General features: G+C 42.5%; 2 protein-coding genes and 1 long non-coding RNA gene across 4 annotated transcripts in view; 1 reads left to right on the top strand and 2 right to left on the bottom strand.

Moving 5' to 3' along the window:
- Nucleotides 1–58: 58 nt before the first annotated feature.
- Nucleotides 59–4,278, bottom strand: cnot11 (CCR4-NOT transcription complex, subunit 11). The gene is given in 8 exon segments (XM_089003324.1): nucleotides 59–1,052; nucleotides 1,135–1,231; nucleotides 1,316–1,454; nucleotides 1,457–1,517; nucleotides 2,201–2,403; nucleotides 2,598–2,750; nucleotides 3,087–3,251; nucleotides 3,618–4,278. Coding segments are annotated over 8 exon segments (1,323 nt in total). The 5' UTR covers nucleotides 3,922–4,278; the 3' UTR covers nucleotides 59–851.
- Nucleotides 3,753–12,350, top strand: part of LOC148894314 (uncharacterized) — a 24,303-nt gene continuing 15,705 nt past the window's right edge. Inside the window, exons 1-2 of the long non-coding RNA XR_016115867.1 lie at nucleotides 3,753–3,891; nucleotides 6,888–7,073. This is a non-coding gene — a long non-coding RNA (uncharacterized LOC148894314). The remainder of the gene's footprint in view (nucleotides 3,892–6,887; nucleotides 7,074–12,350) is intronic.
- LOC148894316 (abl interactor 1-like) overlaps nucleotides 5,056–12,350 on the bottom strand; it is a 13,247-nt gene continuing 5,952 nt past the window's right edge. Inside the window, exons 4-11 of one of the 2 annotated variants that reach the window (XM_089003322.1) lie at nucleotides 12,330–12,347; nucleotides 12,074–12,165; nucleotides 9,260–9,345; nucleotides 8,029–8,253; nucleotides 7,754–7,924; nucleotides 7,130–7,207; nucleotides 6,878–7,051; nucleotides 5,056–6,008 (exon numbers count right to left, since the gene is read on the bottom strand). In XM_089003322.1, the coding sequence (XP_088859448.1) occupies nucleotides 5,833–6,008; nucleotides 6,878–7,051; nucleotides 7,130–7,207; nucleotides 7,754–7,924; nucleotides 8,029–8,253; nucleotides 9,260–9,345; nucleotides 12,074–12,165; nucleotides 12,330–12,347 (1,020 nt within the window). In that variant the 3' untranslated portion in view covers nucleotides 5,056–5,832. The remainder of the gene's footprint in view (nucleotides 6,009–6,877; nucleotides 7,052–7,129; nucleotides 7,208–7,753; nucleotides 7,925–8,028; nucleotides 8,254–9,259; nucleotides 9,346–12,073; nucleotides 12,166–12,329; nucleotides 12,348–12,350) is intronic. The other variant, XM_089003323.1, reaches the window with a different exon arrangement.

Here is a 12,350-nt window from a genome sequence, read left to right as displayed (position 1 = left end):
ATAAATGTGATCCATCACGATTGGACACATTGTCATCTTATTTGTTTACTAACCACTTGGCTTACGAACTTTTCGGTTTACGAACTTTACATTTATGAAAATTTTACCTTGGCATACGAACTATTTTTTGGGATACATACAGAGAGAGTTACAAAATAGATAGAAAACTGACATTTGGACTCCTTTCAACTTTCATAGTTCAAAGGCAGAGTGTAGACTGCAAGGTTAAAATTCCCATCAACCCGGCTCCACAAATAACCCGTACAAGCCATCTGTACACTTGCTGCAAAAAGCTATCAACCCAGCTAAACAGAACACAATTGATAAGGAACAAGGTAAAATTATCGCAGAGAAAGCACCTACAAGGGATCATTCCTCAAGATGGTGAAAGAAGAAGGCAACGTTCCTCCTCAAGTATTTAATGCTGATGAAACCGGCCACTCCATTCCATCAAGCCATCAATGACCATCACAAAGGTAAATAAATTGACTTTATTATACTGTACAGTTTATTTCTTTAATTATAATACCGTACCGTATACATAAAATAAGGTATATTTTGTGTAGTTATAAGGCTTAGAAAATTAGAAAGTCGAAAATTATGTTTTACGGGCACCTGGGAATGGATTATTCTCATTTTAATGGTTTCCTATGGGAAATAATTTTTTGGGATACACACCTTTCGCCTTACACACTGTCTGGGAACCAATTAAGTTCGTAAGCCAAGGTGTCACTATTTCACACACAAACACACACACAATTTCATAGTTTCCACCCCCAAAAAATGTATTTTAATAATTTTGCACTGAATGAAGTCAAACTATTTACAGTATTTTGTAGTGGATGCAGTCGTTATTTGGTGGTCTTGGCGTCAGGGGGTCCGCCGTCTCCGGTGTCCAGACTTTTGAGGAGGCGAAAGAGTCCAGCCGCTTCCCGTATACGACTGAATTCGATGCAGAAGGCCTGGACCTCGATGAACAGATCCTGAACGTTGATGATCTTGTTACGGATCAGAGACTGAAGGAACACGCAGACCAGACGGACCAACCGGTTCTGGAGGAGAATGACAACGACAGCGACCAATCACGTCGGCTATTTTTGACAACGGGAAGAACGGCCATGATGTGAGTTCTACCTGCATGTACTTGTCTTTAATCTGCTCGCAGGTGGAGATGCAGTTGGAGATATAAAGGTGGATGAACTCCGGAGGCAAGTCCACCGCTGTGGTCAACCTGACGCAAACCAAGATGATTACAAAATGATCTCAAGGAGTAAAATAAAATCCTAAAAAAACGTTGGCGTAGGTTGGCGCTGACCTGTTGACGACCTCCATGGAGTGCAACGACATGTCCATGTTGACCAACACGGAGAAGTACTCTGTAATCTGACTACTCTGCATCAATTTGAGTAGCATCTCGATGGCCACCAGTGGATTGTTCTCCACCAGATCCGGAGCTTGGCGGGGGTCAGTCCGATGTGGTACACTAGCTTGGGGTCTTTCTCCAGCTCTGCCAGCAACTAAAAAAGGGGGACATGGTGGGGAGGGTGTTTATTACATCATCATCATGGTGGTCGAGATATTTATTATTAAAATCTACTTAGTTGTAAACAAAAAAAAAAATCCAATAAATGCAACTAACTCGGCACTATACTTATGTAGTGTGTTTAGGTTACCACTAGAGGGACTCCATCACACCTATAGCATCACTGATTTCGACCATAGAAGAAGATGCTTTGTTTTTGTGTTGGTCAGGTGATACCATACGTTGTTGCAGCCGCCATGTTGAATGTGGCTAACCCATCACATTGAACAATCAAAAATAATACATTTTATTTATAAACGCCTTTCAAAGCTCTCAACGACACTTAACAATCACAAAACGGACATAAATAAACCCACAGATAAAATTATAAATTAGAACAAGAGATGACAGCATCATCCCCGGTGACATCCCCTGTTATGAGGGGGTGTGCACAGTTTTGCAATCCGATTATCTCAGTTGTTTATTTTTACTTTTTTCATTAAAAAAACAACGTCGGTTGTCCTTTAAAGGCTTCAAGATCAAGATCAATATGGCGTGAATATGATTTCAAGCTCTCGGTGGTGTATTGCTAACATCTTGCTAGCCATCGAGATGTCGAAACTATTTTAACTGGTGTCACTAATATCAATACTGATTCTATATATTTTTTTTTATTACCTGTGATTGCTGTTGTGCAGAAAGCGGACTTTTGAAAGCCTTGGCCATGACGCGCTTAATCTCCAGGCCGGTGCTGTTCTTGACGCACATGGAGCGGTCCCAGTGAACGCGATGGTCCGGCTCGGTGGGGTTGAGCCACGCCAGCTCGTCATCGCACGCGTGCAGCGGGGGTGGAGGTCGGATCAGTTCGGGGCGGAAGTGACCTGCGAAAGGAAATATATGGTAAGTCATGACGTACTCAGCTCGAATACCTGAAAATGAAACTCTTCATGGCAATCTGAAGCCCCAAACATGAATCGCATAAATACATAAAGTAGACATGAACATTTCCACCAATGAGGGGAGTAAGTAGCGTTAAGTCAGTGTACGGAACGGTTGTCGATGCGAGGCGACTGACTCTCAAGGGGCGGGCGAGGACCGGTGACCAGCGACTCGATGATCTGATTGGCCACAGAGCTGTCGAATCCCGAGTTTGACGAGTCCGGATCGGGGTCGTTGAGGACGCTGGGGAAGCTGGCCTTGCTCTGCGTGGGCAACTCAGACTGTCGCTCTGCGGAAAAAAATATATAAATATGGACAGTTTAGAAATTACATTAAAGGACAACCGACACCTCCGGACAAGTTGTGTCCATAATTTGTAAAATCACTTCAAATCACTTCAACTGAGCGTATTTTACATAGATTCCACCGCTATAGCTATATTTTACGTTTTAAAACTAGAGAGATGGGTTAGCCACATTCAATATGGCGGCTGCAACAACGTATCGTATCACCGGACCAACACAAAAACAAAGCATCTCCCTTAAAAAAATGGTGTCGGTTGTCCTTTAACTTTTCACCATCCTAAAAAAAAGACGCTTGATAAGGGTGTGTACACTTTCTATACCCGCCAGTGCAAGCTGCAGGCCGCTGATGTCGATGGACTGCGGCATGGCGCTGACGTCCATGCACGACACCTGTCTCGGCGTCTTCTTGAACAAATCGCGGGGTGGCGCCAACATCAGCTGCGACAAGAAGAACTTCTCGGGTTGCGTGATGGGTGCCAGGAAACCTGAATGCAGACAAACGCCAAGCTCGCTTTTAATTTCATTAAGTATAGAGAGCAGATTATCATATTTTCCGGCGTTTAAGGTGCAACGGAGTATAAGGCGCACACCCAAATGAATGGTGTATTTTTTTTCCATATATATAAGGTGCATTGGATATTTTAGATGCTGTAAAACGTTTTTCTGATGTCAGTTAGGAAACAAAAAAAATAGTGTCGGTTGTCCTTTAAAATGTATTTTGGGCTCATTTTACACATTGTTCAGACCTTCAATTCTTTCAAATGTACACGTTTTTTTTATATCTTGTTCTCTTTGCTCCAAATAGAAAACGATCCACCGGCTGAGAAAAATCAACAGGGACGTTGACGCACCTGAAAGCAGCTTCTCAGGCTCGGGGTTGAGCAGGTGCGCGAACACAGCGGCGAAGGGGTTGGCTGCCAGCGGCTCTGTGCGGTACATCTCCCAGAGCAGGTAGAGCGCCGTGAGCCGCTGCGGCGAACTGGGCAGCAGGTCGGGCTGCTGCAGGAGCATGACGAGCACCGAGCCCGCGCGGAAATGCTCCGCCTTACCGAAGTAATGGTGGAAGTGAGTGGACAGAGTTTCGAAGGTGTTGGTACAAGCCTCCTCCGAGATGATACCCAGCAGGTTAGATAGCTCCTTCGGCGCTAGCGTCATGGTGCTACACCGTCTTCGAGGACGTTCTTAAAAGAGATTCGAGCGAACGTTTGGCATAGTCTCCAAAGTATTCAAGGCGAGCTCTTAACTGGCTAGCAGCGAGTTAGCTTAGCTCGGCTAGCCGACAGAAACAAACGAAAGGCATGGCGAAAATCAGTTGTTACTCTTCCCACTTCGGAGTATCCAATAAACCCCCAAGAATGTTACTGATCCATTAACATGAATTCGCAGAGGCTTTAGTTCGAACGATAGGACGCGGAAACCCCGGCAAGGATGTTGTTTTAAATGAGGATTTGACCGTTTCCTGAGAGGTGCATCATGGAAGGTGTAGTGGGCGAATCACAAGCGGCCATGATGAGAGGTGCATCATGGTAGTGATGTGTCGTTTGCGAACGAGCCGGTTTTTTGAGCCAGATTGCCGAAATGAACGAAGAGAGCCGGTTCCTAACAAGGAGCCGGAACTGGGAGCCGACTTTTTTTGTCCTCTATTCCCCGCCCCTGTTCTTCGGTTAAAGCCGCACGCGATTGGTGGATATCCGTGGTAGAGGAGGGAGGGGAGAATTACAGACACGTAGCAGTGAGAAGGGACGGGGGGTTAAGGTAGTGTGATTACATTATGCTGTTATTATGATTCAATTATGATATTTTTTACTAGTTGGTATGATAGCATTATTAATATGAAAAGCAAATTAGTGGCAGCTGATTATCAGACCAGAGTAACCACAGGAAAGTGAAAGTTTGTGGATGCTCTCTGTGCACATAAAAATCAAGCCATATAAATACAAATATTTGACATAGTGTATTTTTTTACATAACGAATTCATTTTTCACATAATTTTACATGATTTTTTTCGGTAGTTAATCAATTTAAGCAACATAAAAAATAAAAACAAACTGAGGAGCCATTTGGGAGCCAAAAGAGCCGGATCTTTTTAGTGAGCCGAGTCAATAGAAGCGGCTCTCTGAAAAGAGCCGGAATTCCCATCACTAGAGAGGTACATCATGGAAGGTGTAGTGGGCGAATCACAAGCGGTCATGATGAGAGGTGCATCATGGGAGTTTGGCCTTGACCACGCCATCGGCGTCGTTCTTGACAAATGCTTGTGGGAACTAGTTCAAATAAGACATTTTGGATTGGATTAGACTTTATTTGTCTCGCAGTGGAGAAATTTACATTTCACAGCAGGAAAGTTATCAAAGGAAGAGGAAAGAAAGAAGAAGAAGAAAAACAAAATACAAGAGCTGCAGGAAAGGCAGCCATTCCCGCGGCGCCATCTTGAAGTCAAACGAACAAAAAAATATTTGGTGTATGTGCATGTGGGTCATGGAACTCCTTATGTAATGAACGTCTTACTGATTCATCAATTAATATTTATTTCCAGAAAACATGAACCTTAAATCAATGACAAAGAAATTTACACGAGATAAACTGTGACTGTAAAGTGTCCTTGAGAGTTTTGAAAGGTGCTTATAAATGAAATGTATTCTTATTAGTAAACAGCTGGCTAGTGAAGGCAGCCATTTTGTTTGTTGATTAAGATTTGTCAAGCACATTTTTAGATAGAAAAGCACAATTTATATTAAACTATACATCAATACAAGTCAGCAAAATAGCGCAATATGTTGATTTATACATTTTAAACAGACCTGGTGTTAGCGTAGTATTGACTTTTAAAGGCAAATAACCTCAAAAGCTGTGAGTAAAGCACAAAACGATTTATAAAATATGGCTTTGAATACTGGAAGTATACTATATATGTAAACACAGTATACCTACACGCAGAGCCACTGTCAACTTCAAGTGTAGATAAAATGCCCACCGGGATCCATTTCACAACATCAACAACAACACAAGGCTTGGAGGCCGCGTCACTGGAAGTGCAAGAGCTTGTGGGTAGGGAAAACAAAAACTCAGTCGGTGTAGTGCATAATGGACTCTACGTAGTTCCCGGGGAAGAGTCCGGTGGTGGCATTCATAACGCCTTCGAACCAGCCGTCTTCGTTCTTCTTTAATACGTAGATGATGGCGCCCTCTTGGAAAGAAAGTTCGTCCTCCTTGTCAGCTGTGTAGTCGTAGATGGCCACCACTAGACGAGGGTGACAACACATAATGTACTTTTTCGGTCTAAATATCTGCATTAAAGCTATAAAGATAATAATAATAATTATTATAATAATACATTTCATTTCTAAGCGCCTTTCAAAACTGTCATGGTCACTTTATAGTCACAGGATCGTTTTTTTTCTGCAGGTGAGAAGCGGCAGCCACATGCGCCAGCGTTCACTCAAGCCGGAAGTAACTCAAATATATAGCAAGCTAGCTAGCTAGCGAATAGATAGCTAATAGCTAGCAAATAGATAGGTGGCGACTAGATAGCTATATAGCTAATAGATACAGTAGCTAGCGAATAATTTCCTTGACATATTTTTTTATCTGTGGGTGTTTATGTACTTCCTCTTGCCTCAGGCAACTCAGTGAAAATCCCCAAAATAAATAGATCAAATAGATAGAAAGCTAGCCAGCTAGCTAATAGATAGCCAGCTAGACAGTTAGCTAACTACCTAAATAGCTATATAGCTAATAAATAGCCAGCTACATAGCTAGCTAGGTATACAGATAGCTTATAGATAGCAAATGGATAGCAAATATATAGCCAGCTAGGTAGCTAGCTAATAGAAAATGGATAGCAAATAGATAGCAAAAGGATAGCCAGCTAAGTAGCTAGCTAATAGATAGTAAATGGATAGCAAATATATTGCCAGCTAGGTAGCTAGGTAATAGATAGAAAATGGATAGCAAATAGATAGCTAGCTAGGTAATTAGACAGATAGCAAAAGGATAGTCAACTAGGTAGCTAGCTAATAGATAGCAAATGGATAGCAAATGGATATCTAGCTAGCTAGATCGCAAATAGATAGTGTGTTCAACGTACATGCTAAGCTAACCCATGCTAACCTTTCTCCAGGTAGTTCCTGGGAGCCCACGAGGGATCTTTCTCCTCATATGGATCGTGGTACTCGACAATCGCCGAGTCCTCCACCTCCCCCCCTTGGGCGTCGACATCCTGCGGAGGCCGAACGGGGGCCGTCTCTTCGGACGCCGGGCGAAGGGATGTTGACCCGTCTGAGACTGAAGACCAGACCGCCGACAGGTTGGTTTGTTTAACACATTTTGGGCTGACGAGAGCGTCGTGTGATGTGCACTCACTGGATTCCTGAAGGCGAGCCACAAAGCCCATGAGGGGGAGTTGAGGGGTGAGTTGGAGGAGGGAGGGCGGCGGAGAGGCTAGAAAGAGTCGTGGGGGAGAAAAAAAAAAATAGAGATGTTTTTTTTTTCATTCAACGCGAGGACACTGGTATCAAAGTCAAGGCCCGCGGGCCAAATCTGGCCCGCCACATCATTTTATTCGGCCCACGAAAGCAAATCAAACTTCATGAAAGTCCGAACCAAAATTTCTTATTGTCCCATTAAACCACAATAACACTCGCAATTGTTTTACTTCAAATTTGAAAACTAGTTATTCATTATTTTCTTGGAATAATAACCCCGAAGTAACTCAAATAGATAGAAAACAAGCTAGCTAGCTAATGGATAGCAAATAAATAGCGAATAGATAGCCAGATAGCCAACACCTAGCCAGCTAGGCGGCTTACAGCCAGTCAGCTTGACAGCTAATAGCTATCCAGCTAGCTAATGGATAGCTAATAAATAGCGTTATGCGCTCTATATGGAATATGTGGAGGTGATTAAACATTTTAATGGCTTCCCCAAATTCATAACTACAATGTGGACTACAAAGACTTTGACACCCTTGCGCTAGGAGGTGCGTACCCGGGCTTTGGCCGTTGAAATAGGGTCCGCCGTTGACCAGGTTACTCTGCGAGCCCATTGGCTGTCCAGTGACAGAGGGGGGGCGGCGGTAGGGCAGGGATCCGCCCACCTGCGGAGTCTGCTGGCGGGGCTGAGGTCGGTTCATGCTAAAGAACTGAGGCACCAATCCACCTGACGCACCAAAGGCACGTTGAAGAACGTTGCGATTGATTGACAGATGTCAGATGACAAAAACGTGCGCGGTGAGAGGAACCGGACAGGAAGTCGAAACTCACCTTCTTTGGGTGAAGAGTCGGGGGAGGGAGGCGGTGGAGGGAGGATGCAGGCGGTGTCGGGGATCTCGTCGGGCTCGGACGCAGCGGCCGGGGGGACATGCGGCGAGGACGGCGGCAGGGTGAGGGTGGCGGACGAGGAAGTGGAGGACGAGAAGGAGGAAGAGGAGGTGGGGGAAGAGTTGGGGGCGCTAGAAGACGAGCTAGCGGGTCCGGCGTTCGGGGAGACTTTGGGGAAGATGTTGAGTGACTCCATTGTTTTTGTGTCCTTTAAACTCATTCACTGCCATTCCCGAATTTGTTCGGTTTTGTTTTTTCTTGCGGGGGGGGTGACAATAAAGCGCTGGTCAGACCTCTGGCAATGTGTATCCCTTCCACGAGGGGGCAGCATTTGCCTTTTGTCCAGTGATACCTTGGCTTACAAACTTAATCCGCACAAGGCATCTGTACACCTGATGCAAAAAGCTATCAACCTAGTTAAACAGAACACAATTGATGAGGAACTAGGTAAAATTATGGCAGAGAAAGCACCGACAAGGGATCATTCCTCAAGATGGTGAAAGAAGAAGGCTACGTTCCTCATCAAGTGTTTAATGCTGTCTTAGAAAATTAGAAAATGATGTTTTATGGGGACCTGGGAACGAATTATTCTCATTTTAATGATTTCCTTTGGGAAATTAATTTTTGGGATACACACTTATCGCCTTACATACTGTCTGGGAACCAATTAAGTTCATAAGCCAAGGTATCACTGTGCTTTGTTATAGCTTTAGCTGTTGTTAAAAGCACTACATAAATCAAGACGTATACATTGCATTTTGTACAGCTGCCCCCATTTCAAGCTCAGACAACTCCAGACCCTTATAACTTAGGAATAAACTCTTTTTTTTACTCATGAAAGAAGAAATTCTAAGGTTTCTTATGCTGAATTGAATGTTTAATTAGTCCTAAAACTCAATATTCTGTGGGCCCTGCAATTTGAGTGAAAATGACAAAAACCCTGGCATTGGAGTGGTCACATTTTTGCATATCGTCTGGCGGTGAATGAGTTAATCATAACAGAACAGGTGGAATGGGGTTTGGTTGTGACGAGTTGAAATCCGTAAAAAAATAAACAAACACGTTCTAAAAATGATTTAAAATGAATATAATACAGACATATATATTCTTTATCCTCCGCAAAGAAAGACTAATATGACTGAGGGCGGGGCCTTTTCAATGACTTGCATGTTACCTGGGAAGACGGCGGGCGGGGATGGCGTTGCCACAGGGATCCCGCTGCCGCTGTTCTCTCTGCTGCTGCTGGAATGACTTCCGCCGCTATAAAACAGACAGAAAATCCTTTTTTTTTTTTTGGGGGGGGGAGATAAAATATTTCTAAAATATGTGACGGAATCATAATCACTGCCGCACGGGCTCCAGGGTCCTGTAGGGGGAGCTCTTCCTGGATGTGCACATGCCGGTTTGTTTTGGACTACAGTGGACTACAAACTTAATTGGTTCCCAGACAGTGTGTAAGGCGAAGTGTGTATCCCAAAAAATAATTTCCCATAGGAAACCATTCAAATGAGAATAATCCGTTCCCAGGTCCACATAATTTTCAACTTTCTAATTTTCTAAGCCTTAAAACCACACAAAATATACCTTATTTTATGTATAATAAATGTGCTATGGTATTATAATGAAAGAAATAAACTGTACTGTATAAAATAAATAAAGTAAAGTAAAGTAAAGTAAAGTAAAGTAAAGTAAATATGTTTTATTGTTAAATGACAAAAAAGGTTTTGCTCCACTTGTACATGAAGTGTAAACACAATGAAATTATTTAAATATGAATTTACATGCTCAGAAACATTTCTGAAAAAGAAAATATCCCGAACCAAGCGTAATGCAACGAAACGACAAAATTCATGCAGTTTAAAAATAGTGATAACTTGGCTTACGAACTTAATTGGTTCCCAGACAGTGTAAGACGAAAAGTGTGTATCCCAAAAATCAATTTCCCATAGGAAACCATTAAAATGAGAATAATCCGTTCCCAGGTCGCCATAAAACACAATTTTCTAATTTTCTAAGCCTTAAAACTACACAAAATATACCTTATTTGATGTATAATAAATGTGCTATGTATTATAATTAAAGAAATAAACTGTACTGTATAATAAAGTCATTTTATTTACCTTTGTGATGGTCGTTGATGGCTTGATGGAATGGAGTGGCCGGTTTCATCAGCATTAAACACTTGATGAGGAACGTAACCTTCTTTCACCATCTTGAGGAATGTTCCCTTGTAGGTGCTTTCTCTGCGATAATTTTATCTTGTTCCTCATCAATTGTGTTCTGTTTAGCTGGGTTTAATAATAATAAGTTAATTTGCTTCAAATCTTTCGCAATAGCTTTTTCGGTGCACTATGACAGCACATAAAAAAAAAGCATAATAACATTTTTTTACACATTTTTTTTCTCACAAATGTTAACATCCTGCTCATTTCCTGATCGTCTTGTCCTTGGTAGAGAAATCCAAAACCAGAATGTGACTTGAAATAGGGGTGAGGGGACGGGTGGGGGTGACACCTTGCATTTTATTCTAATGTAAAAATAAAACATGGCTGCTTGAGCGAGAGGAATTCCACATTGGGTGACCTACATGCTTGACGAGCCGAGGGAGGCAAAAACAAGCTTTCAAAACGCATGATGTCATCCCTCCAAGTGTGTGTGTGTGTGTGTGTGTGTGTGTGTGTGTGTGTGTGTGTGTGTGTGTGTGTGTCTGTGCGTGTGTGTGTGGAGTCCAATGTGTCATCTAGCCTTAGGGTGCCCGCATATGTTTCTTTTGTTTCATACATTAGCATTGGCTTGAAAGCAGAATTTACAACCTTAATTCGAGCTTGAAACCCTTTAAAAATCTCCATAAAAGTATATATTTTATATATTTAAAATTATATTTATATACCTCCATAAAATATTGATACAGTGATACCTTAGTTTACGAACTTAATTGGTTCCCAGACAGTGTGTCAGGCGGAAAATGTGTATCCCAAAAATTAATTTCCCATAGGAAACCATTAAAATGAGAATAATCCGTTCCAAGATTCCCATAAAACACAATTTTCTACTTTCTGATTTTCTAAGTCTTAAAACTACACACCTTATTTTATGTATAATAAATGTGCTATGGTATTATAATTAAAATAATAAACTGTACTGTATAATAAAGTCATTTTATTGACTTTTGTGATGGTCGTTGATGGCTTGATGGAATGGAGTGGCCGGTTTCATCAGCATTAAACACTTGATGAGGAACGTAGCCTTCTTCTTTCACCATCTTGAGGAATGATTCCTTGTAGGTGCTTTCTCTGCGATAATTTTACCTAGTTCCTCATCAATTGTGTTCTGTTTAGCTGGGTTGATAGCTTTTTGCATCAAGTGTACAGATGGCTTGTGCGGGCTATTTGTGGAGCCTGATTGATGGGAATTTTAACCTTGCAGTCTACACTCTGCCTTTGAACTATCAAAGTCCAAATTTCACAGTTTTTCTCACTCTCTCTCTGTCGTCTGCCTGTCTCTTTAATGTTTAAACCACCTCCCCTCACTGCTGCGTTCTTAACCAATCACATGGCTTTAACCGAAGACTGGGGGTGGAGAATAGGGGACAAAAAAATGTAGGGTGCCATTTTCTTTTTTGGGAGAATGGCTTCACTCTCTCTCTCTGTCTGTAACCCCCACCCCTTCACTGCTGCGTTCTTGACCAATCACGAGGCTTTAATCGACGACAAAAGAGGACCAAAACAAGTCGGCTGCCAATTTCTTAGGCGAACGGGCTCGTTCGCGAACGACATATCACTCATTATGGCAGCTCCGTGTGTATCCCGAAAAATAGTTTGTATGCCAAGGTAAAATTGTTATAAATTTAATGTTCGTAAACCGAAAAGTTCGTAAGCCAAGGGGTTCGTAAAACCGATGTCTTTACATTTCGAAATGCAAGTGAAACATACTCATGTGAAAGGGATTCAAGATGGCGTCGGGTGATTTTTAAGATGGCGTCTCTTACCCAAAGATGCTGCGTCTGGCCCTGCGGGGGCTGGGGGGTCTCTGGTTGGGGGGGCTGGAACCGGGACCCTTTGTGTTCTCCGACCCGTTCGCCTATCGAAACATCACTCGTCAAATTTGGCGACGCCGATAATAACGTCAAGGCTGAATTGTACGATGCTAACCCACTTTAGCTTGAAAGCCTATTTTTTCAAAGCAATTTTAAAAGCTTATTTTGAAAGCTTCGCTCCCGCCGCCGCTACTACTTTTTGACTTACCTTCAACCTCAGCAACCACTT

Source organism: Hippocampus bargibanti, linkage group LG08 (assembly GCF_051943395.1).
Source record: "Hippocampus bargibanti isolate YZ-2025 linkage group LG08, ASM5194339v1, whole genome shotgun sequence".
NCBI lineage: Eukaryota > Metazoa > Chordata > Actinopteri > Syngnathiformes > Syngnathidae > Hippocampus > Hippocampus bargibanti.
The sequence above is the reverse complement of the archived record's forward strand: the minus strand, read 5'-3'. Positions and strand labels throughout refer to the sequence as shown.